Source organism: Peromyscus californicus, unplaced genomic scaffold (assembly GCF_007827085.1).
Source record: "Peromyscus californicus insignis strain IS unplaced genomic scaffold, ASM782708v3 Scaffold_9__1_contigs__length_137607984, whole genome shotgun sequence".
NCBI classification, from domain to species: Eukaryota; Metazoa; Chordata; class Mammalia; order Rodentia; family Cricetidae; genus Peromyscus; species Peromyscus californicus.
In genome coordinates, this window is record NW_026294617.1 from 100,540,360 (window position 1) to 100,566,873 (window position 26,514).

The window sequence follows — 26,514 nt, forward strand, 5'->3', positions numbered from 1 at the left end:
CAGGGTCTCACTTAGTTTGGGCCTTGACCCTGCTGTGTGTCTGAAGGTGACCTTGAACTGCCGATCCTCCAAGTCCCAAATGCTGGGATGATGGTGTGTGCCACCACTCCCAGATGTTGTACTGCTTCTTAACGCAGTAATTCCATCCAGGTCTCTGCCTCCTTTGGTTTGTGAATGACTTCTCTGCCGAGGCAGAAACTTACCCAGCATGCTTAGAGGACTGCTGGCTTGCCTACTTTAGTGTGTAACCGTGAGACTCATTTGACCACCTCCCATAAACTTCTCTGGCTTCTTTCTCAAAAGAAAAACAAAAGGTAACAAAACTAACTTTCCTTATAAAGCCACTGACTGTGGGACACCGCTACCATTGCAGAGCTGTCAACGACTGTATGAAAGTCTCAATACAGAGACTGACTTTATCAGCTCTGCCTTTGTATAGTAAAGGTAAGAGGTGTCTTTCCACTCATCCGTCATGAGTGTACGGCCCCTGTCTGGCAAGTCCCTACTCCTTCTCTACTTCCTGACTGGATGGAAGTTTATTGTGAGCACATATTTTCATTTGTTTGTTCCAAGTGGTGTTTTCTGTGTCTTCGTCTAACTTAGGGGACATCTTCGTTTTATCTGTTCTCCTTGGGGCATTGTGTGTGTGTGTGTGTGTGTGTGTGTGTGTGTGTGTGTGTGTGTGTGTGTTCTCATAGATCCTGACACCTTGGGGTCCCTCTAGTCATCTTGTGACATTCCTGCATATCTCACACAGTTGGGAGTAGGTCAGCACAAGCGGAAGGAGGGGGTGGATGAATGTGTGCACCTGCAGATGTGGTACTCTGACCCTTGTGTTCCACTGACAGACTCCAGCGTGAGTCCCCACAGTGCCTATTCTTCAGTCACAGCTGGAACTCCAGTGCGCTCCTGAAGCATCAGGAGTAGGTGAAGACACAGGTCCATTCTGACTTCTGTCCTTCCTCTCCCGAAAATGAGTGCCCGCTAACATCTCACATCTGGAAAGCAGCCTCTGGCTGCAGGTTCCCTCCAGAGACTTATTCTAGAGCCCAAATTCATGTGTTGAGAGCAGATAGCAAGAAGATGTATTCAGATTAGTTTTTCTTTTGCAGTTGGCTAAATCTTTAAAATTTTCAACTAACATATCTTATTGTCTTATTGACTATTTTATGATTGTTTTAAACTAATTTATATAGAAATGGTTATTAAAGAAAAACCCAATGCTTTATTAGTTTGAAATGTTGTGAATTATTTAACTTACCTGGTGAAAGATAAAACATTTTTGATACAGATGCTTTATGTCAGGCATCAAACATGTCTGGAAGTACAACTTACGTTTCAGTAGTTTCTTTGTTCTTCCTGCCATTGACAGAAGGAGTCTCAGTACACAAAAGTAAGCATTTGGTGTTCTGATTTAATATAATAAAGCTGTTGTAAGTCACAATGTGGAGTTTATTCACTGAACTCCGTAGTCAGAGTATGAATCCCAATCATGTGCTGAGGCTTCAGGTCTCTGCCAAAAAGTGTAATTATTGACCTTACGCCTCTTTTCGATAGAAACAGAGGTGAGAATCAAACCTATACCTGGAAATGAGTAGCTTCAAATTTTATGGCAGTATTCCAGAAGGATACTAAAAGGAAAATCTTACCCGGAAAGCAAGAAGCCAAATAATTGTGACCTTTGGAGCTTCGTCTTTTATCCAAGTAGTGTTTGTAGGATTTTTTTCTCCTTTTTGCTCTTTGGGGGCCCATCACCCAGCTCCCAAATAAACACATGAGTCTTATTCTTCCTTATGAATGCCCAGCCTTAGCTTGGTTTGTTTCTAGTCAGCTTTTTTTTAACTTAAATTATCCCATCTACCCTTTTCCTCTGGGCTTTTACCTTTCTCTATTCTATATGTCCTTTTTTTACTTCTTACTCCGTTGCTGGCTGTGTGGTTGCCCCCCTCCAGCATCCTCCTCTTTTTCTCCTTTTTCTCACTCTCCCTCTTCTCTTCTTCTCCTTCTATTTTTCTCTCAGCCTGGCAGCCCCGCCTTTCCCTCTCCTGCCTGGCTATTGACCATTCAGCTCTTTATTAGACCAATCAGGTGCTTTAGGCAGGCAAAGTAACACAGCTTCACAGAGTTAAACAAATGCAACATAAAAGAATGCGACACATCTTTGCATCATTAAGCAAATATTTCACAGCATAAATGAATGTAACACATCTTCAACTAATATCCCACAACAAGAGTTTATAGTAAATGTGCACTGTTTTATATAATCTAAAATGTAAACGAAGTAGAATAATGAGTTGACTTAGGGATTTGGATGTTGAAAAGGTGTTTATTTGCTTTGGATGTATATTTTAATACTATATACACTGAAAAGAGAATTACAGAATCGTATTTTCCTCTGCATTTAGTTAATCTTAATGTTGATTTTAGGTAATAAAATTAGCATTTGTTGAACACCAAGTGTGTCTCTGCCAGATACTTCTTACATGTGTGTGATATCATTTAGCTCAGTGAGCCCACATGTTGTGTGCCACAGTGTATGTGGACAGGTGAGAGAGCTTTCGCTGCAGATCAAACAAATGTGCAGAAGGTGATGGTGGCGCACTGAAACTGTGTCTGCGGGGTCAGAGCCCGATCTCCTGTCGGTATACCGTGAAGTGTACAGCCAGGTGCTTTACAGAAATCAGTATGGAGTTTCCCTGAGGCAAAACAAATCTACTATCAGCTTTTCTTCTTGAATAAAAAATGTAGGGTTTTCTTTCAGTTAATTTAAATTCATTTTGACACTTCTTAGATACCTTGCATGTCCAAACAATTTGTCTCTGTACTGTAAGAATGACCCCAAATCTGCACTATGATAAACAGTTCAAAGAATATGCCAAAGAAGCATGTGTAATTACAGTATGAATGTGAGCATGTTACATACTGTGAAGGAAGAATGGCCAAAGTGCTGTAGGAGAGCCTGGTCAGAAAAGTGTACAGCAGGAAGTGTCAAGAGCAGGTAAATCAGGAGCAGATAACTGGGCGTAGGGACATGCACACCTCTAATCCCAGCACCTGGGAGACAGAGGGGGCTCTGTAAATTCAAGGCCATCCTGGTCAAAACAGTGAGTTCCAGGATAGCTAGAGCTAGTGGGACCCTGTCTCAAAAAACAAAACAAAAGTAATAATAAATAAATAAATAAATAAATAAATAAATAAATAAACTATGAGCAGAGAACTGACTGTGGAGGTAGAAGGTGAAACTGCAGAGTAACCAGAAGTGGGTCACAGAGTCATAGATGATTCAGTCACTTCTGTTCCAGGGCTCTGAAGACATTGTTGATAACTGATGTGGACCCATTGTAAGCACTAAGATTGCTGGAGAGTATATTCCACTTTCTTCAAAAACTCATATGAATTCAAGTATTTTAATAGCACTATGTCAAATAAACCATATTTACCATTGTCCTGGCTCAGGTCCGGGGACTCTGATTCTGTGTTGGAAGTATTTTGGAAATGGCAGCCATATTGGGAATGCATATTGGGGAATGAGAAGTGAATTGAACACATATTTTGAGACAAATCTGTCCTTTTATTTCCCACTGGGTTAGCATTGTGTTTTTGAGGTTTAAGATTTTTGTACACATTGTAAAGGAAGTTTTATAGAGTCTGGATTAACAGGCTTTTTGAGAGCTTATGTTACTTTAATAGTATTGGGGATAATTAAAAGTGGGGAGACAGTGGTTTCCACTGATTTCTACTGCCATGCATGCATACACACACACTCATACCCCCACACACATACCATTCATTGTTAGCAGCCATTGAAAACTCCAGTATAATGCTGGGCTCTGGGGACTCAATAAAGTGGTTCTCAGAAGATACTGTGCAGTGGGCCAGTTTATTTGACAGAAGTCTATCATGAGAAGGGCACATTAGAAATAAATATTGTAGCCAGAAGGTTCTCCACTCCTGAGTTCCTCCTGGTTCAGCTTCAAAGGCATAAAAGAACACATACTGGAGAGAAATTGTATGAATGTAATCAGTGTGGTAAGGCCTTTGTACATCCTAGTCATCTTCCAATGCATAAAAGAACATATACAGGGAAAAGAAAGGCAGCTTAGAGGCAGGCAGGAAATCCAAGGAGAGAGAAAGGAAGGAGAAAGGCGGAGTCTAGGGAGACACCAGCACCCCCAGGAGAAGCAAGTTGTGAAAGTACCGGTAAGTCACGACCATGTGGCAACTTATAAATAAATAGAAATGGGTTAAGTTAAAAGAGCTAGTGAGCAAGAAGCCTGCCATAGGCCATACAGTTTGTAAATAATATAAGCCTCTGTGTGTTTATTTGGGTCTGAGCAGGAGTGGGGGTGACAGAGATTTGTCTGGACCATGGGGGGCCAGGCGGGACCTGAGAAACTTAAGGCTACAAAGTATAGTGGTACAAGTAGGGGAAAAAATGAGCATTGCATCACAGCTCTTTTAAAAATCACAACTAGAATTGTCATGTGATCCAGAAATCAGGTTCTGGTGTACTCTCCAAAGAAAACCAGAGTCTCAAAAAGATTTGCACAAGGGATATCAGTTTGTGATTTTCTGTTTTTGTTGGATCTTTGTGTGGTTTTGGTATAAGGGCAATAGTAGCTTCATAAAAAGACGTAGGAAGTGTTCCCTCAGTTTCTATTTAGTGGAAACAGTTTGAGGGGTCTTGGCATTAGTTTGTCTTTGAAGGTCTGGTAGAATTCAGTACTGAATCCAGCTGGTCCTGTGTTTGTGTGGTTTTGTGTGTGTGTGTGTGTTTCTTTTTATTGTTGTTGTTGGGATATTTTAAATTCCTGCTTCTGTTTCACTGGGGGATTATGGGTCTGTTTAAATTGTTTATTTCATCTTGACTTAACTTTGGAAGGTTTTATATATATGAAGAAATTCGTACATTTCTTTTAGGTTTTCCAGTTTGGTGGAATACAGATTTTTAAAGTATGTACTTGTGATTCTCTGTGTTTTCTTGGTATCTGTTGTAATGTTCTTCTTTTCCCCCTAATTTTATTAATTTGGATCTTCTCTCTATATATTTTGGTTAACTTGGCTAAAGTTTTGTTAATCTTATTTACTTTTTTCAAGGAACCAATTCCATTTTGTCTACTGTTCTTGGATGGTTTATTCCTTGTGCCCTCTTGGGTATAGTTAACCTCTTCAGACTCAAGTTTCCTTCTAGTGCCTTCTGTGGGGGTAGATTGGTAGGTAGAGATTTTTTAAACTGGTTTATCATGGAATGATTCTCTTTCTCCTTTGATTGTGATTGATAGTTTTTCTGGGTGTAGTAGTCTGGGCTGGCATCTGTGGTCTCTCAGAATTGGTGGAACACCCATCTGGGCCATTCAGGCTTTCAGAGTTTTCATTGAGAAGTCAGGTGTTATTCTAATGGTCTTTTTCCCTTGCAGCTTTTAATATTCTTAATTTATTCTGTATGATTAATGTTTTGATTATTATGTGTCATGGGCATTTCTTTTCTGTTCTGGTCTTTTTAGCATTTTATATACTTTTTATACCTTGATAGGCATCTCCTTCTTTAGGTTGGAGAATTTGTTTTCTATGATTTTGTTTAAAAATATTTTCTACGCCTTTGACCTAGGTTTCCTCTCCTTCCTCTATTCCTATTATTTATAGATTTGAGCTTTTCATTGTGTCCAACTTTTCCTGGATGTTTTGTCCCTGGGTTTTTTGGGTTTTTTTTGTTTTGTTTTTGTTTTTTTTGTTTTAGATTTAACATTTTCTTTGACTGAAGTGCCCATTTCTTTCATCTTGTCTTCAACACTCGAAGTTCTCTCTTCCATGTCTTGTACTCTGTTGGTGAGGTTTACCTCTGATGTTTTTGTTTGACTTTCTAAATGTTTCATTTCCAGTTTTATTTCAGTTTGGGTTTTCTTTTGATACAGTGGTTCTCGACCTTCCTAATGCTTTGATCCTTTAATACAGTTCCTCTTGTTATGGTGACCCCCAACCATACAATTATTTTTGTTGATAATTCATAACTGTAATTTTGCTACTGTTGTGAATTGTAATGTAAATATCTGATTCTCAGGATGGTCTTAGGCAACCCTATGAAAGAGTTGTTCGACTCCCAGGTTGAGAACCTCTGCTTTAGTGGGTCTATCTCTTTGTTAAATTCTACTTTCCTATCTTGAAATGTTTTCATTATTTCACTCAGCAGTTTGTATTTTCAGTGTTCATGAAGGCATTAATCTATATCTTCTTTAAGGTCTTTGAGTGTGTTCATAACTGCTATTTTGAACTCCTTGTCTTATGCTTCAGCTGAAGTGCTTTTCTCAAGGCCCATGGCAGTAGCGTTGCTGGTTTCTGGAGGAGGCATGTTGTCTTGGCTGTTCATATTTGTGTTTTTGTGCTAGGATCCATTTGGAACTATGGTGTTTAAGTTTTTTTTCCTGCTGTAGATATCTGGTTTTGTCCCTGTTGGGTGGATGTTCTGTTCATTGTTTGTTGTTGCCCACTCTGGATCCTAGGCAAGTGTGGTGGCTGTGGGGTTCCTAATAGAGAACGTGTCTGCCAGTTGGCACATGACACAGAGGGATGGAGATGCTCTAGGAGGAAAGGCTGAGATGGGGGACCCTGGGTCTGCACCAAGAGGGAGAATCCCTAGGGTAGGCAGTTGAGTAAGAGGAGGAATTCCTGCAGGCAAGCTGCAGCAGGGCTAAGAGTGAGTCCAGAGGACCTGAGTCGAAGACAGGAAAGAGTGAAGATCGTCTACTGGTGTCTCAGTCCAGTGGGGTGCGGGTCTCTGGTACAAAGTGTTTCTGCAGGTTGGTGGCTGACACAAAGAATGGAGATGGCCACAAGGGAAGGCTGAGAGGGTCTGTGGGAAAGAGCTGGGGCGAGGGGCTGGGTCCACACCAAGTGACCAGAAGAACCATTTTAAAAAAAAATGGCTGAGGGAAACAGAACAGTAAAGTCCAGTTTCAGGTTTGAAACCTTTGAGTTGTCATGAAGTGCTGTTCCTGACAGAACCCAGAAGACAATGTGGTGTGGAGGAATGGCAGATTAACTTTACACATGTTGAGGACAAGTCTTAGTGGGTGACGGATTCCTAGAGAGACAAGCTGGCTAGAGCTATGGAACAGGTCAGTGAGGAGTGACTTATGGGGAATGTATGAGAGAGTATAAGATACAATTGGGATGGTCACCAAGAGGCTATGCTTTAATTAATGAGACTGGTTGCTATTTTATCTGGTATAATCCATTTTATGGAATAGAGGAGATGGAACTTGGGAATTCAGAAGAAATTCTCATGTAGACACCAGCACAGTTCCCTGGCTGTTCTGATTTTGGATATGGAAAAGTGACATTTTCAGATTGAATTCTGAGTCTTATAAGTTTTTATTTGAGATGGGGTATTTTATTAGAATGGTATTATGTCTATTATAATAGATACAGACTGAATCAATGAGATCATTTGTAATCGCTATCATCTAATCATATAATAATGGAAATATATTTTAATTTTAGAACATTTTTGTGCTTTACCATAAGTTGAAAAACTCTTGGCCTTGGGTCTTTACTCTCTAGTGGAGGTCACTGATGATATTTGCCTGCGGCTTTCTTTTCCAAACATTTTATAAATCCCAACTGAAGGATCACTTCCTTATGAGCTGTTTGGACAGCAGCCAGACTGGGAAACAGTGAGAGCCCATTTTCCTAACAGCTGCTTTCTGTTACAGTGACTGCTGCAGAGACATAGGAAAGGGGCCATTTTTCTTTACCACAGATATGAAGTGAGTTTTGAAAATATTTTATAATGTACATTTTTGAAGGTATGCAGTTAAATCTTAGTAGACATTTTCATATCTGTCATTGAGTGTGTTGGTAGATTCCTGTAACCCCGCAGTGGAGAGCCTTAGACAAGATAATGGACAATGTTTGAGGCCAGCATGAGGCATGGCAAGACCTTGCTTCAAAAACAAAACAAAACAAAACAAAAGTATATCTAAAACCAAAGGAAGTGGCAAGACACCTGAAAATCATGATATCCCAGTTAATGAGGCTTGGTTTTATCTTCCAAAAATGTTGATTTCCAATTGTACTCCTTTTCTGCATTCCTTTTCAGGGCCCCCAATACATTTCCTCCTAAAAGGGAGTGTATTGCATGCAAGGCTGGCCCAATGCTCGACCTCGCTGCAGCAGTCACAGTAGGGGGTCTCTGGAGATCTGAAAGTGAGCCATCTCTGTTCAATATAATAGAAAGCTCATGCCATAACTTGGAAACTAAGCAGCTTCTTTTATTTACTTATTGAATAGCATCAGGGACTGAGTTTCCTAGCATGTTATTTGATTCGCAGATGTTATATCCTAAGTATTGACCGAAGCATCTAATAGTCCTCAGAGTGTGTTTACATTTGACTATGAGACATACTGACTTTGTATCTACTTGTGTGATGTGTTTGCCTTCCTGCAGAAGAATAAGCCGCCCAACCCCCCAGCCTTTATCTTCATGATTGACGTCTCCTACAGTAACATAAAGAATGGACTGGTCAAGCTCATCTGTGAAGAGCTGAAGACTGTGCTGCAGAGACTACCCAAGTAAGGGAACTGCTGGTCTTCTGTGAGTGATACTGTGTCACCAAGCTGGTCCAGACTGGCTGGTGAACATCATTGGCTAATGGGAACATTGTAGTCATAAACCAAACTTCACCCTTCTTCTGAATATCCAAAATGTCCAAGTGGATGTTTGCATAAAGAAAAGAAAAGGAAACAGAGAAAGAAAAACAGTACGGACAAATGGAGCATCTCAGAATACTTTAGAAATGACAAGGAGAATCCCAACAGTGAGGATGTGGGAAAACTTGGGAAGTCTGCTACAGAAAAGCTGGTGGTTGCTGGGAGTGGCAGAGTCCAAAGGGTTCCAGAAAACTAAGCGAGGGTCATATGAAGGGAGGGAATCTTTTTAGCCAGATTCCCTTCTGCCCTTACGATGGGAGCAAGCTCCATCCTGCTTGCTGCTTGTGTGTCCTGACTTAGCCGTGTGAGGGAGGTGAGCCTCTCTCTGCCATTCCAGCAAGCAGCTCTCAGAAGGGAAGGCAGCAGCTCTTCATGCACCTGCAGCGAAGCAGGTGCCTCTACCCTGTCCTTCACCACTGCAGCCTGCTTTAGAAGACTTGCTGGCATGCTACTGCTCTAGACGAGAAAGGGAAACAAAATTGACGGCAATTTTAACCACAAATAGAATTGTATGCATGCATAGCTTACATTAAATTCGGCAGGAAAAAAATAAACCAGATTTGCTTTGAAAAGTCAGAGAGGGGTGCCCAAAAAGCATTTCTATGTAAATAAAACCCTCAAAGAGAGATTAGAAAAAAATGGCAGAAAGAAGCTGTTAGTATCCTTTTGTTTTTCTCTCTGGTCTCTTCCATTAAAACTAAAATCATAGCTAAGTTCTGGTTGTCTCTGTGCACAAGCTAGCTGTTTGGAACTGGAGCTAATACCGAGCATGGAGCATGGTTGTCTTCTGCCGAGAGGCCAGGCTCAGAGGATGGGGAAGCCAGGATATGTGCGTTCCACACCCTTCTCCTCCTCTCTGTCTTGCTGAGATGACACAGGGCGACATCTGTCCTGGACAGGGGAGTTTGGGTGAGGAGGAACTCCTCAGCCATGGTGCTTCTTGGCCTTTGAACGCCCGCTCCTCTGTAGTCTTTCCATCAAACCCGATGCTTTGTCTGTGAGGAAGGAGGACGAGTGGGCTCTGGACCTCCCAGGAGCACTTTTGTTTGTATCTGTTAAGCTGAACTCATAATATTGTTGAGATGGTTTGGAAAGCCGTGGGGATGTTTGAGAAACACTGAGGTGACTTCAGACTGGCCTGAGGCGAAAAGTCAGCTGGAGCCAGCTGCAGGTGGCAGCAAAGGCCCAGATGCCCTAAGACAGCTTTTGTCTCACGTCGTTTTCAGAGGGACTTGAGACGGACCCGTTTTCTATTAGAGGCTAGATAGTATGTGCCTCATCATGGAGCCTGCCCATGGGCTGACTCAAGGTCAAATCTGAATTTCACATTTAGTCTATAAGAAAGGGGTAGTTTATAAGGAACCACTCCTGTTTCTGAAAATGGAACCATTTTTCCCTTTTATTGTCTCCCACTGGGTCAGGCTAGCCTGTCTTCACCAGCAGCACTCCGCAAACCCCGTGTTCCTTACCAGGAGCAGTGGTGTGAAGCTGGCAGCATTTTTGGTCTGAGATCTGAAGGCACACCTTCTGGTGTTTAACCCACTGTAACCGCACCCCCTGAAGCAGATGTGTGGCTTTGCAGAAGACGAGAGGGGAGAGTCAAAGGTCACAGCTGCTTACTCTCCGGCACTATTCAAATCTCTCTGAGCTGTGCATTCTCAGGCCAGCTGTCTTCATTTTTTTAAAAACACCTGGTTGCTCTTGGACTGAAATTGGTTTTGGTCTCTGCGCATATGCGGCTTTATTTTTTATTTATCTTTTTTTTTTACGGTAAGACTGCCCCATCGATCTGACGGCTCGTCTTGTACTATAGTGGGTGACATGCTTTGCATGGTCTCTGCAAAACAGTCTGCGTGTGCTTGGTGTTCTAGAATGTTCTCTGAAAAGAAAAGCCCCTTCTTTTCTGTTTGACTTTGAATTCGCATCTGGCCTTGAAAAGTTTTTAGATTCTCTGACTTCTTTGGAACAAAGAAGAAAAACTTTAAAATCCTTCATCCATTGTTCATATCAAATCATTGGGTTATTTCGACTTTTGTTTCTTCCCAATGTTGATGAAGTGAATATTGGAAATGGGGCTGGCAGGACGGCTCAGCTTATAAACACTTGCCTTCATTTTATTTTATTTCATGTGCAAGGGCCTGAGTTCAATTTCCAGGACCCAGGTAAGAATGCCAGGGCCTGTGGCTGGCAGCTGATCTAGTGTCATTGGCGAGCTCCTGGCCAGTGAGTGACTTTGTCTCAAAGGAGGTGGCTGGCACCCTGAGGATGACATCCCGTGCTGTCTGTTGGCCTCCACACATACCTGTCCACACATAAATATACAGGGGCAGTACAAAAGAAAACAGCTGTCTAAAGTTAATAAAAATTCATGAGTTTGAAATTTTGTGGCTTATCTGCTTACCAGTGTCTGCGGTATTGCTCTGCCAGATTCATACTATTAAACAATCTGGCTGCTGTTGGAAAGAGTGTAGCTGAAAAGCAGAAGAGGAAGACCTGTTAATTCCTGACCTCTTCATGTACCCCACAGAGCTATGTACAGTCCTTCAAGTACTCCACAGAGTTATACAGAGTTTTTCAAGCACCCTACAGACTATTATAGTCATTCATGTATCCCCACAGTTATGATACAGTCCTGCATGTACCCCACAGAGTTATAATACAGTCCTGTATGTACCCCACAGAGTTATACAGAGTCCTTTATGTACCCCACAGAGTTATAATACAGCCCTGTATGTACCCCACAGAGTTAGGATACAGTCCTGTATGTACCCCACAGAGTTATACAGAGTCCTTTATGTACCCCACAGAGTTATAATACAGCCCTGTATGTACCCCACAGAGTTAGGATACAGTCCTGCATGTACCCCACAGAGTTATACATAATTAATGGGGAAAGGCAGTTTTCTTCATGTGACATGTTAGAGTGTTGAGGAAATTTTAGGACAGTTTTGTGAAGAATTTTTGACAAGTTTTGTGTTGTTTCTCAAATTAAAAAGCATGTTTCTATGAAGATGAGTGATAAATTTTACAATGATGTGAGATGTTCTGATTAGATACTCTTTTAAAATGTTAATTTAGATCGCCAGTTATCCCTGTGGGTCCCAAGGTGCTCTTTCCCACCTATATAGAATATGCCCAAGTCCAGGGAGAGGTATCAGTCTGGAGTGAGTCTCTCTCTTTCTCTTTGTGTGTGTGTGTGTGTGTGTGTGTGTGTGTGTGTGTGTGTGTGTGTGTCTGTGTGTCTATGTGTGTGTCTGTGTGTGTGTTGCCTTATTGACTGCAATTTGACTATGAAAAGAGAATCAGTCACTCATGATTTATCAGACATCTTTATTTATGCAATGAAAGGTTACTAGGAAACATAGGCAAGTGCATGATGTGCTGGTGTACTGTTCGTCAAATAAAAAACCATGATTTGCAGCATCTTCTCATTGCACATGTCAGTGTTTCTAGACAGGCTGATTTTAAACCAGGGTTGCACCGTCATGGCTTACCTTTAGACTTCTATTACAGAAGCAGCTGAAAGAAGGGGTTTGTTTTGGCTCACAGTTTGTGGGTACACAACATCACGGCAAGGAAGGCAAGGCAGGTTGGCTGCATTGCATCTGCTGTCAGGAAGCAGAAAGAAATGCACACCACTGTACAGTGCTCTTTCTCTCTATTTGTTTATTGTCAGTTACAGGTGTGTACACACGAGTGCAGGTGCCCACAGAGGCTTCTATAGAAGAGTCACATTCCCCTGGAGCTAGAGTTATGGGAAGTTGTGAGCCACTTGATATGGGTACAGAGAACTGAACTCAGGTCCTCTGCAAGACCTCTAAATGCCCTTAACCACAGAGCCATCTCTCCAGCCCAGCTTTGTCTTTTTTATCTAGTCTAGGCACTCTCCCCCAAGGAATGTTACTGCCCACATTTAGGGTGAGTCTTTGCCCTGATCTAGATAATCTGTCACAGACATGCCCAGAAATCTTTGTCTCAGTTGATTGTCAATCCAGTCAGGTTAACAATCAGGATTAACCGTTACAAGCTCTGATTTGCCACCCCACAGTCCAGTGTTTCACCAGCGTGTAAGTCATCCTCAATAAAACTCGAATTCTCCACCACAGTATGCTTTGTGGAATGGCATGGGGCCGGGGGTTGGTGGTAGGTAAGTCTTGGGCATTTCCTTCCATTAACTTCCAGCTGCGCTGTACACTAAGAAACGCTTTACAGGAATTTAGAAGAGGAAATTATTTCTAGCTGGTAGCCTCGGGAGATTTCGTAGAGGAGGAAGAATTTACGCTTGGTCTTGACAAGCAAGATTTTAATAACAGGGAAGCAGAGAAAGCCCAGAAGCAGTGCAGTGTATGTAGTGTCGCTTAGGGTGGCGTAGCATGTAGCATTGCAGCTGCTCGTGTGAAGTCACACAGCTCAGGAGGCACCTATGTGTGTCTATAGCTGTTTTAACCAACGAGATGGGAACTCTCACTTCTGAAAGCATTGCAAATGTCCAAAATGAAAGCATTTACTCATTGCTTTGGCAATAGGTAATGAGGACCTTTTAAACGTTACTCATTTATCACAAACCACATTGAAGAAAGAAGTGAAACAGGTAAAAACCGGTTCTTGTCAGCCTGGACTCAGCCAGCAGTCTGCAGTGGAGGCTGACGTTTCCACCTGAGATATCTCTTGGTGGGCATTTCCATTTCCTTTTTCCTTGTGTTCAAGTTGCTCGTATATAAACATGCGCGCGCGTGCGCGCGCGCACACACACACACACACACACACACCTCATTCATTGATTATTTGAGTATTTTGAGACACTCTCATGTAGCCGAGGCTGGCCCTAATCGCCTGATATTCCTATCTCTATCCCCTAAGTGCTTGGGTTACAGACAACACCGCCACAGCCTCAAGGCATCATTTATGTTATGGAGAAAATTCAGAAATGAGAAGAGTACACCCTTCTTCAGAAGAAAAATATCCTAAGCAGATGACATTTCACTGAAATGGCAGAGTCAAGGGAAATGCAATGTGCCTTTTTTGTGGTTGTCGTTGAGACACTGAGCGCTGTGTAGTATCTTCCATTGAAACCTGGAGTGCCTGTGGCATGGATAGTTTACTTTAAGGCAGTCGGAAGTGGGTAAAAATGCAGTCAGTAAGCAGGTAACTGCAGCCTGTGCCACTAAATTCTGAATATCTTCACTACAGATGAGGTGAATGAGTTCATTCTCCTATACTTTCTGGAACATTAACAACTTGTTTGGAATTCCTGGAAGAAAAGATGTTGTTTATTGCAGTTTTAGAGATTTCATCTTTTTATCATGACCACCACAAGACATCTTATTTATAACTATATTTACATATAGTTCTTGCTATTATATAGTTCTGTGGCATATTGTTAAAATCTCACTATTGTTACATTGAGATTTTGTAGGATGTGTAGTAGAAATTCCATGCAGGAGCTGAAAGTTCTTTCCTGATGCAAACAACTGTCCCATCGGTAACTCAGGCATCCCTTCTCTCCCGTGGTTTGTGATGCCCCATTGGTTTGGTCTTTCAGTGGCTTTTGAGTGACGTTTTATTTATATGAATGTAGTAAGCCCAAGTTGTTCATGGAAATTCTAAAAAGTCTAATTTCCTATGAAATGAAAAGAAGCCAAGCATAGTGTAGCATGCTTTTAATCTCAGCATGTGGAAGGTAGAACAGGCAGATCCCTGAGTTTAAGACCAGCCTGGTCTACAGAGTGAATTCCAGGACAGCCAGGGTACACAGAGAAACCACATCTTGAAAAGATTCTCCCCCCCCAAAAAAAAAAATTAAAAAGAAAGAAAGAAAAAGAAACACATGAGCAAATATGTATGATGTGTTTTCATAATATCTAATTCTTGACCTAGAATTTTGAGAATGTTTTCCTTTGTCAACCTGCTTATTTTTGAAGTAATCTGGATCCCTTCCTGCCATGATTTACTATTGCTTTCTAAGGAGAATAGAAATTGAAGTCAGAACTTTAAATATGCCTTTCTTATGTTCTGTAGGAGGCACAGTTGTTGAAGTTAGGTAGAAGCCTTGTCTCACAGGCAAAAGACTTGAGAAGGCAAAGTGTTCTCCGAGTCCCAAGTCTGTGGCACCTTCATCGCCTTTGAGCAAGCGCCAAACTGTGTTCTTGAGAGCTTGCCCCTGAAGTTCGGCTTTGTTTCTTCTCTTAGGGAGGAGCATGAGGAGACATCTGCAATTCGAGTTGGCTTTATCACATACAACAAAGTCCTGCACTTCTTCAACGTGAAGAGTAATTTGGCCCAACCTCAGATGATGGTGGTGACCGATGTGGGGGAGGTCTTCGTTCCCTTGTTGGATGGCTTCCTTGTCAACTATCAAGACTCTCAATCTGTGATTCACAAGTAAATATCAAGTGTCTTCTAATTAGATGCAGATTAGGTGCATGTTTTAAGTCACACTGTGTTTCCATTCAACTACAAACCTTGTTTAGCCTTGTCGTTAGCAGGGGGCTTAGGGCATAGAGTATACAACTCTTGGCATGTATGTTAGATTTACCCCTCTCTGGTGTAGATCATTTTAAAACTATTCACTCTCAGCCCTTTAAATTCTTTCTCCTTGCCGGCAGTGGTGGCGCATGCCTTTAATCCCAGCACTCGGGAGGTAGAGCCAGGCGGATCTCTGTGAGTTCAAGGCCAGCCTGGTCTCCAAAGCAAGTTCCAGGAAAGGCACAAAGCTACACAGAGAAACCCTGTCTCGAAAAAACCAAAAAAAAAAAAAAAAATTCTTTCTCCTTGATGGAAAGGGAATGAAAAGGATGCATTTCTTGCATGTACTGTACATATTAAGATAGAGTATTATTTAAAGAGTCCTGGGTATTATAAATAGGTAATATAATGAATCAAAAAGTGTCTACAGTGAGGGTAATTTAGCAAAGGTTCCATCCAAAGAATAGGTTTTGGTGCCAGACTATGCTAAAATATCTTTCCTTAAGGAGTGTCTGTATCAGGTTACCTATTCCCTGTGGGTAACAATTACCCACACATGCTTGTTCATCAAATAAATGTCACATGTGTTCAGGCTTGAGACATCAGTGATTTATCTTCTGAAGTTTAGGACAGATTTGCTGAGCATTTAAAACCCTTGCCCCGCTTGTTTCCCTCAGTTTGTTGGACCAGATTCCTGAGATGTTTGCCAACTCTAACGAAAACGAGACTGTCTTTGCTCCTGTCATCCAGGCCGGCATGGAAGCACTAAAGGTGAGAGAAATGGCCACCTCTCCGTGATAGCAGAGGAAGTTGGTGACCGAGAGATTAAGAAGGAAAACCTTGTGTGTAAAAAGAAATACAGTCTTCGTTAAGTCCCTAGGTTCTCAGGGTTTCTAAACTTGCCCAGTTTTCAGGAGGACATGGCCCGAGCCACAAGCACTCCCTGGGTTGACATCCGAGCACTGTGAGCATCAGAACAGCTGTTTGTCAGGGTTTCAGCTTTCCCCTCTCTTTGGCTTTTGGATGAACTCTTTGTGATCTAGTTTTAAAGTTAGTTCAGTCAAATCAGAACTATCACATACGAGGAGAAAAATTCCCGTCCTTGGGGTTTTCAAACCTGCAAAGGCAAGGCCTGGGGACAGTTCATGCCATGGAAGTGACTGATGCTCATGGCCTCACTGACTGTCATAAGTGGAGGAGATGTTGTCCTTGTGTCCACTGGGAAGGCTGAGCTCAAATGACATTTTGTCTTCCTAGGATTGAAGAAGTCAATGTGATCTAGAAGGCCTTATTCCTAATCGCTGTTTCTTTATCACAGTAGTCAAACCTGTTGGCTTTAACAGCTCATTCCTGAAGTTAGTTTTAAAACTGTGTTATTAAGATTAAGTCCACACCAACTTTTAAAATAGAATGAATAGTAATAATGGCAAGAATAATACAAGCAAACAGGGTTAGTGGTAGTCTAGGGCTGAGCTTATGAACTGATCCCACACGAATGTTGCATCTGTTTTTATAGTTCTGACCTTAGTACCTGATTCTTGTCTGGGTTTTCTGATTTCTGAGTGCTCAGGTGTGCTATCAGGAGCATTTGCTCATGGTATTGTGGATTCCTTCAGCTGTCAGAATAATTGCCAATTTAATGTAAAACTAACAGTAGATTTCATATCACACGTGACTTGGCAGTATTAGAGTCTACTCCATTGAAAGCCATTATTGTTCAACAGAAAGCTTTGGGCATTATGGTATTCCACCTCTCTCTCTCTCTCTCTCTCTCTCTCTCTCTCTCTCTCTCTCTCTCTCTCTCTCTCCCTCTCTCTCTCATACACACACACACACACACACACACACACACACACACACACACACACACACACACACACAAAATCCTATCTGTTCTTTTTCACGTTGAAAATGTTTGCTTTGTTGTCAATGATGTTCTCTCCTCCAATGAGAAGTTCATTTGTAAATCTCTCCACACATCATAATTCATAAAGGACCCTAAACATCATTCCACTTTAAACAAAGACTGAAAGTGATATTTTAAGTATGTGTTTACATCTGAAGGGAATGATAAGTGAGTGATGACAAGTTGTTCTTTGTCTAAAATTTAATGTCAATTCTGATAAGTCATTGTCCATAACAATAATAATATACTCTGAAGTTGCTTATGCAGTGCTTATTGTAGCACGAAGCATTCTCTGGCATCCATTCATGACAGTCTTATTCACTGTAATTCATGTCTTTATATCTTTTGCATTATGTTTTTTATTTACAAGTTTATTGTTACACTAATATTTATTAATATATCAATCCCTAAAGTATATGAAAAACTGTCATAGTCAGTGTTATTGATCATTGCTCTGATGAAACACGTGACCAAAGCAACTTAGGGAGGGAAGGGTTTACTCTGTATCGCTGTTCATCATCAAAGGCAGTCAGAACAGGAACTCAAACAGGCAGGAACCTGGAGGCAGGAACTGATACAGAGGCCATGGAGGAGTGCTGCTTACTGGCTTGCTCAGCCTGCTTTCTTATAGAACCCAGGGCCACCAGCCCAGGGATGGCACCATTCACAATGGGCTGGGCCCTCCCCCATCAATCATTAATTATGAAAATGCCTATAGCCAGACCTTATGGAGGCATCTTCTCCATTGATGTTCCCTCCTTTCAGATAACTCTAGCTGTGTCAAGTTGGCATAAACTAGCCAGCACAAAAATGTTGATGTTGCCGGGCGGTGGTGGTGCACGCCTTTAATCCCAGCACTCGGGAGGCAGAGGCAGGCGGATCTCTGTGAGTTCGAGGCCAGCCTGGGCTACCAAGTGAGTTCCAGGAAAGGCGCAAAGCTACACAGAGAAACCCTGTCTCGAAAAACCAAAAAAAAAAAAAAATGTTGATGTTTTAAAATGAGAAAAAACTAATATCTAAGCATAGCAGTTTAGAAGACCTCATGAATACAAAGTCAGGTTCTAGGTAGCTAAAAATCAGACTTAAATTAGCATAATGTACATGAGAAGCCACTAAGTTCCCACCTGTTGCTGGGTGGTGGTGGTGCATGCCTTTAATCCCAGCACTTGGGAGGCAGAGCCAGGCAGATCGCTGTGAGTTCGAGTCTAGCCTGGTCTACAGAGCAAGTTCCCGGACAGACTCCAAAGCTACACAGAGAAACCCTGTTTTGAAGAAAAAAAATTCTCACCTGTAGCCATCACTACTGAGACAATAACACATTTGAGAATGTTCAGTGGAGAAACAGTGTTGGGGAGATCTCTTTACTCACTCATTCATTCTTTTCTACCAATAAGGAAAATCAATAAGTGCTTGTGTTTGCAAAGCAGCTAGACTGTCCTGCTTCTAAGTTCTATGAAGCATGGCAGGGGACATTTAACTCTGTATTAAAGACACAATTCTCCTGGTGGTAAAAGTGGGAGTAGGGAGGTCAGGGGTAACTTGGGAAAGTCCAGGACTGTGGTTTGGTCAGTAGCTCAGAATATCATGTACAGAGGGCAGAGATGCGATCCCGTTCACTATGAGCAGGGAGTAGAAACCAAAGCAGCATCAAAAGGGGGCGTGTTTTACCATGAAGGCATTTCAGAACTGGGCTCTCCACTTGATTTACACCTTTTCTATCCACCAGATTGATACCAAGTAAAAACTTTATATATGCATATATATAATTATATATGCTACTAATTATTCATATAATAATTATACACCTCTAATATATTTATATACTAATTATATGCATATGTGTATGTGTGTATATAATTCACATATATGTAGAATTATTAATAATAAACTTCTTAAAGCAAACAGAACAGATCAAAATTAGCAAAAATATGTGCAAATTTGTCACAAAGATAAACTATGGCTGTTTGGAAAGTCCTGTGCATGTTCCTAAATGCCCTTGAAATACTCAACTAAGGGATTTATGTTTTTCTGTTGTGCTGTGTTGTAGTAGAATATTATTTTAAGCTGTGTTATTTTTGTTTATATTGCATTTGTTTAATTCTGTGAAGCTGTGTTACTGTGCCTGTATAAAACACCTAATGGTGTAATAAAGACTGGCCAATAGCAAGGCAGGAGAAAGGATAGGCGGGGCTGGCAGGCAGAGGGAATATATAGAGGGAGAAATTCAGGAGGAGAGATAAATCTAGCAGCCAGAGAAGGAGGAGGACTCCAGGGGCCAGCCACCCAGCTACACAGCAAGCCATGGAGTAAGAGTAAGATTTACAGAAGTAAGAGAACAGGAAAAGCCCAGAGGCAAAAGTAGAGGGGATAATTTAAGTTAAGAAAAGCTGGCTTGAAACTAATCCAAGCTAAGGCTGAGCATTCATAAGAAATAATAAGCTTCCATGTGAGAACTTATTTGGGAGCTGGGTGGCAGGCCCCCCAAAAGAACAAGAACAAACAATACCACTATGTTCACAGCATCTTCCAATCTCAGCCTCTTTTTTTCCTCCCATGTAGTAAAATCTGTATTTAGACTCTGACACATGCGTAAATCAATTACATTCAAATTGCTGACAAAATCGTTTATCTAAGTCAAATAACTTGATAAATAAACTTCTATATAAGAATTGGGCCAAAGGGGTGCTAGAGAGATGGTTCAGTGGTTAAGAGTACTTGCAACTCTTGCAGAGGACCCAAGTTCAGTTCTCTGCACCCACATAGTTGTTCACAACTGCCTGTAACTCCAGAGGATTCTATGCCCTCTCCTGGCCTCTGTGGATACTGTATGCACATGATGTACTTAAATACATTCAGGAAAAACCTTCAAACACATAAATAAAAATAAGCAAATCTTAAAAAAAAAAAAGAGTTGGGCAAAGAGTTGAATATACATGGGTTTCGATGGTTATACCTGAAATATATTACTACCTGAATACAGGGGTTCAATCTACCTTGAGATAATTCACAATTGACACCAAAATTCAGTTTCAAGATCCATCATGACACTCCATTTATAGACAGTACAAAACACTTAAAGAGGGAAAGACAGTAAATACGGAAATCAGAAGGATGCATGCCATTCATCTCATTTTGAATGACTCACTCTTGTGAGCACAGTCCAATTTTGGCAAAAACATCAAATTTTGTAGGAGTGTAAACCATTTGCCAGATATAAAATGCTTTATAAGTCTATAATTAGTGAAGCTATAACTTTAAAATAGGGTAATTGAATAAGAATAAATAAATATAGCTACTATATATCTTACATGTGTATGTGTTGTATTCTTGTAAGTTTTTGTGTATATATATATGTGTGTGTGTGTGTGTGTGTGTGTGTGTGTGTGTGTGTGGTGTATGTGTAGAAATGTGATTATATGTATGAGAGTGTGTGTGTATATGGGGGGTGTGTGTGTATGTGTGTGTATATTTGTGGAGGTGCGTGTGTGTGTGTGTGTGTGTGTGTGTGTGTGTGTGTGTGTGTGTGTGTATAGGCCTGAAGTTGACATCAAGTGTCTGCCCAGATTGCCCCTCCCCTCCCCTTGGAGCAGGATTTCTCCTGAACCTGAAGCTTGCCAATTCTGGCTAGTCTTTTCTGTTTCTCCTAGTTGAGTGCTGGGATTACAGGCATCCAACATGCCTATCAGTTCTTTATGTGGGAGTTGGGGATTGGACTCAGGTCCTCACATTTGAACTGCAAGCACTGTATCCTTTGAGCCTTCTTCCTAGCCTGAGCTACTTTATAGTTTACAGTGCTGAATGTTCTAATGGGCCCTGAGTAGGGCCTTGTCACTCATTAGCCAGACAATGAAATATGTTTATTATGATCAACTGAGCCTCAAAGTCTCCCGACTCTTGGTTCTGTGGTTACTGTGGCTAGGTCCTGTGTGGTATGAATGATCTTTAGAGGAGCTGAGTGATTTTCTTGAAATCACAGAGTTCACGCAGCGGCTAACACTCTAACCATAGCCTGGAGGAACCGGGTCCGTGTAGTACAAAGTCCAGCATTTCTGTGACTAGACAATGCCTAGATGGGGTGAAAGTGAATTCTCTATGGGAATTGGGTGGCTCAGACAAGAGACATTTCACTTTATATTTTTGAGAGCTGAATGTGTGATTGTAAGAAATATTTTTAGTTTGATCCAATTAACACAGGAAGTCTCCGTAAGATGTGATTTTCACTTTCCTTTTTACAGTAAAAGACTAGATACTGTCTTGACAGCAGAAAACAGAAGGGAGGGTCATTTAAATTTGAGGGAAAAGATGGAGGTGACCGTTCAGACATAAATACAGGCTGTTGTTTTCGTGGTAATTTTAGTGCTGAAGAACATTCTAAACCTACTAAAAAGTAGTAGACAGTTTGCACATGCTTTGTTGACTCAGACTCACTGTGGATAGTGCTGAATTCATCACATTTCTCCTGCATGCACCCCAAATCTCCTCTCCCTTCTCAGTTTCTTTCCTTTCTCTGATATCTATGCTGCTAACATCTCATAGGCATGTATGGCTTTCTGTGTATATAAAACACAGGAGTCAAAAATGAGAGAGCACTTGTCTTTCTGAGTCTGGCTTATTTTAACCTAATATGATGATCTCCATTTGCATCCATTTCCCAGAAAATAATCTCATTCTGCATCATAGCTGAATAAAATTCCATTGTGTGTATGTACTGCATGTCCTTTGTCATCGATTGGTGAACACTTAGACTGAGATTCCATTACTTGGCTGCTGTGAACAGTGCGGACATAAACATGGATTTGCAGGGATCACTGTGGTGTGTGGACTCAGGGGACTGTGTGTGTGTGTATGTGTGTGTGTGTGTGTGTGTGTGTGTGTGTGTGTGTATACATATATACATGTATAAGTATTGTATCTTTGTCATGACAATGTCACGTTAAAGAAAAGAAACGAACCCTTAGTGTTGTTTACCCGAGAGTGAGCCTGATTGGATTTGAAGAGCTCTGACCTGATCAGGTCTCCTAAACAAAGGCCATTCTCATATGCTTTGAACAGCACAGCAACTAGGAACTTATGTCTTAATCAGTCTCCTATAGAAGTTTCACAAGAGAGGAAACTGCTTTTAGGCCCTACTGGCCCAGAACAGCACACAAAGCCACAACCACATGTTACTGATCTATCCTCGCATGGTTTTTCTTCTTTTAACCCCTTTATGTTGATCTCAATGCCTCGTGCTTCCAGTGAATGATCTTAGGTGTGACCACCACATCTTATCCACACAGCATTGTCCTAAGTCAGTGGCGTGAATGGGTCACTAAGGAGAAATAGAGCATTTATATCAGGGAGTTCAAAGTGTAGAAAGATCAGTTACATTGTTTTTTTCAAAGGTCATTTAATTCTGAACAGGCTGAGTGCCCCGTATGTAAGCAGAATGAATACATCATGATAAATGATCTCCAAGCACATTATTAACTTGATTCCAGGTGGGGTGAGTTTGCTCTGTAAAGGCAGTCTGCAAGCAGTATTTCTCAGAAAACTCATTCCCACGGTGTGGTGGTTTTTCAGTTACTGGAGGGACCTCCACACCGTTTTCCTCAGACTTGACTCGTTTGCATTCTAGACACATGCAAGAGGTCCCGTTTGTCCCCATCCTCAACAGTAATTTGTTCTCTGTTTTCTTTGATCCCTTTCTGACTGGAGTGAGGTGGATTTTCGTATATTTATGATTCTCTTAAAATAAAGCTGTACCAACCACACATTTTGTGCGATGTTTTCAGGCAGCCGAGTGCCCTGGAAAGCTGTTCATCTTCCATTCCTCCTTGCCTACGGCAGAAGCACCAGGAAAGCTCAAGAACAGAGATGACAAAAAGCTGGTGAACACGGACAAAGAGAAGGTACTTGGGAGTGGCCACCCTTTGAGGTGTCCACTGAAGTGTTATTAAAGGGGTCCCACACGTCCCGAGAACGTTGAACTGTAAACCGTTACGGAGTTGCATATTGCTAGAGAAGCTGATAGCGGACACATCTGAACGGAAACTGTAAAAGGAGAACTTTATCGAAATGGAAGGAGGGGGTTGCTCGAAGAAGAGAGAGTGGAGAGGGAAGATGGACGCACTGTGGCATCGCTCTCCTGAGGAAGAGACACTAGTCCTGAAGCAAAGGCACCAGATGCAGAAAAGCAGCTTTCACTCAAACCCGAGCCAGTATGGCAGCCAGGAAGAGTCTGTGGGGGTGGAAGATGGCTCTGACTGAGGTGCACACCCCTCAGTCACACAGAACCAGCCAATCCACAGAGCTGTGTCCAGGCCTGTAGGCTAGGATGGGGGCAGGGACAGCCCCGTTAGGGGTGTTAGAGTCAAATAACCTGAAGTATCATTAGCCCAGTCCACTTAACTGGAGGGAAAATCCCATATTTTCCTCATTTAAAATCTCCAATTAAAACACTTTAACAGAAACTTAAGTTTTAATAAAAATTACTGTGTGGCTTTTCTTTTTCATTCTTCAGATACTTTTCCAGCCCCAAACAGCTGTCTACGAATCTCTGGCCAAGGACTGTGTGGCCAACAGCTGCTCGGTGACCCTCTTCCTCTTCCCCAGTCAGTATGTGGACGTGGCTTCCTTGGGGCTGGTTCCTCTGCTCACGGGAGGAACTCTTTACAAGTACAATGCTTTTCAGGTAGGTGGCAAGCCATCTGTTCTTCTGTTGGAATTTGACTGTTTCCTGAAAATACACTTTGTCTCTGTCTTTCTCTCTCTTCCTCTCCCCCTCTCCTCCTCCTCCTCCTCCTCCCTTTCTCTCTCTCTCTCTCTCTCTCTCTCTCTCTCTCTCTCTCTCTCTGGTGTGTATGGGGTTGTGTGGATGTAGGTGTGTATGGGGTTGTGTGGATGCAGGTGTGTATGGGGTTGTGTGGATGCAGGTGTGTATGGGGTTGTGTGGATACAGGTGTGTATGGGGTTGTGTGGATACAGGTGTGTATGGGGTTGTGTGGATGTAGGTGTGTATGGGGTTGTGTGGATGCAGGTGTGTATGGAGTTATGTGGATGCAGGTGTGTATGGGGTTGTGTGGATGTAGGTGTGTATGGGGTTGTGTGGATGCAGGTGTGTATGGGGTTGTGTGGATGTAGGTGTGTATGGGGTTGTGTGGATGCAGGTGTCACTGAGAGCTTCTCGTGGTCAGGGCGGACGTTCAGGAGTCAGTTCTCTCCTTCCATTCAGTTGAGGTAGAGTCTCCCTTGTTTCTACTTGTGTTCTGTGCGGGGCCCTAGGCTAGCGAGCCCAGCAAGCTTTCTGGGAATTCTCTTCTCTGCCTCCTGTCTCACCGTAGGGGTTCTAGAAGCCAGAATCACAGCCTCGAGCTACCACACCTATCGGTTGTCATCTGTTTTGTTTTTACATGTGGGTCAGGACCAAACTCAAGTCATTAGACTTGCACCACAGGTGTTTTTAAGGGCTGAGCTGTCTACCCAGCCCAGTTTAAGTTGGATGCTTAGTTCATGGGTTAAGAAAGGTGTGTCCTGTTGTGGACAGCTAGCAAAAGGAAATTCAGTAGATGTCTGATTGACTTCCTGCTGATTTTAGCCACACATTGAGCTACCCCAGAGTTGAATATTAATGTGAGCCTTGCTGTGGGGAAAGTATACTGTCTATAAGAGATAGCTAAGATAACGTTTGAAAACGTTACTGCCTGTTTGTTTTAACTTGTTGGAATCTGAGGCAGGTTCAGTTCATTACACCCTGCTCTTCCACATTGGACTGAACGTGCCTCCCCTCAATTGGACAAAGGCATACATCCCAGTTTAGAGTAGGCTTCTCTTGTGGACAGTTGTGCCTTGAAGTCTTGCTGTATTTAGGCACAGAGAATGGGTGCTGTTCCAGGAGCACCTAGGGCCAGGCCACTGATGTTTGTCCTCCCCAGGGCAACTGATCATAGAGAGGTGTTTCCCTATCAGAAGACAAGTGCTCATGCTGTTTTAGCTTAGGACTGACTGAACATCACCTAGTTACATGCTTGTATTGGAAGTTAAGTAGGAGGCTTAGTAATGCCAAAGACTGAAAATGAAATATATTTAAAAAAAAACCTTATAAGACTCCTTTGAAGACTTCTGGATACACATGTCATTGCTGGTACATTAGAACATAAGGTCTTAATAATGATAACATTCAGACACTCGTCTGGTCGGAATTCGGGATGTTTGAGGCGTGGTGCAACTGCTTCAGCTCATTCTCTCGTGAGGGAAATCCATGTGATCAGAAACCTCCATCTTCCATTCCTTGTTTACAAAACCCTGGCTGAGGAAGTGCTGGGGTCCCACGTGGGTGAGGCTGTCTGCATTAGAGTGACTTGACTGCGCTGTGACCAGGGGCAGGGTTGACAAGAGGCCCTGGGCTTCACCACTGTTGATGGCATTCTGTGTTTTCAGTAGCGTGCAGTTCTGTGATTTTTGGTAAAAGTCCTTTACTTGTTTGTCAATATATCGAACTTTACTATTGATTCCATCGATGTTATTAAAAAAGAAGGGATATCATAATCCAATAGAAGAAAACCCTCTGCAGTTTCAGTGAGCAGAACATTTTATAATCAGTGTTAGTGTTAATTCGCTTCGGCTTTTATGTGCATTCTTGTAGACTGAATCATATCTTAGCATCTCCTTCTGAGCTTTAAAAGTAAAATTTTTAATAGTGTCTTCCATTAAATACTATTGCCGGATGAAAATGATGGTCAAGAACGTAGTCAGGCATCTGGTGTGTACCTGCAGTATCTTTTATAAGGACTGTCTGTGATCTCTCTGTTTCCTTTCCTCTGCTCTTCTCTTTGTTTGGGGGATTGGGGATGTGTGTGTGTGTGTGTGTGTGTGTGTGTGTGTGTGTGTGTGTGTGTGTGTGTGTGTGAGAGAGAGAGAGAGAGAGAGAGAGAGAGAGAGAGACCGCCTCTCTGCTGCCTGTCAAGCAGCAATGGTAGGAATCTTGTAAAGGCTTCCCTGACCAGGTCAGAGATACAGCATTGGCTGCTGCCTCTCAACTAGGTAGTGTTCTAGGTGAGTCTCAGCTCCGTACTATATGATTATGTACTCCTTTAATATTGCTTAGGTGTGGGTTGTGAACAGCTTTCAGAAATACGGTTTAAAAGAGTAGGGACAGTTTATTCTCCAGACTCTGAACTCTGACTGAGCTTCAGACTATAAATATGGTCAAATAAAAGACCCCCCCCCCCCACCACCGCAAGCCTCCCCTCGGCTGCCGCCTCCATTACAGTGTCTTTCCCCAGCCTCGCTGAATATGTTAATCAATGCATCGTTTCCCATGCCTAACACTAAACCCCTGAGTGAATTGCTTATACTATTTCTCCATTTGCAAAGTAAAATTAGTAAGTGATCTTCCTTCCCATCCGAATGCTATGAAGATGAAAAAGATAGATAAGGGTTTTATTTAGGAACTCAAC

At 42.0% G+C, this 26,514-nt stretch overlaps 1 protein-coding gene across 5 annotated transcripts in view; it reads left to right on the forward strand.

The window, feature by feature from the left end:
• Positions 1 to 26,514, forward strand: part of Sec24d (SEC24 homolog D, COPII coat complex component) — a 98,459-nt gene that overhangs the window by 55,761 nt on the left and 16,184 nt on the right. For all 5 annotated transcript variants that reach the window (XM_052731088.1, XM_052731085.1, XM_052731086.1 and 2 more), the window contains 5 exons: positions 8,444 to 8,568; positions 14,896 to 15,087; positions 15,849 to 15,942; positions 22,852 to 22,968; positions 23,580 to 23,750. In XM_052731088.1, the coding sequence (XP_052587048.1) occupies positions 8,444 to 8,568; positions 14,896 to 15,087; positions 15,849 to 15,942; positions 22,852 to 22,968; positions 23,580 to 23,750 (699 nt within the window). The remainder of the gene's footprint in view (positions 1 to 8,443; positions 8,569 to 14,895; positions 15,088 to 15,848; positions 15,943 to 22,851; positions 22,969 to 23,579; positions 23,751 to 26,514) is intronic.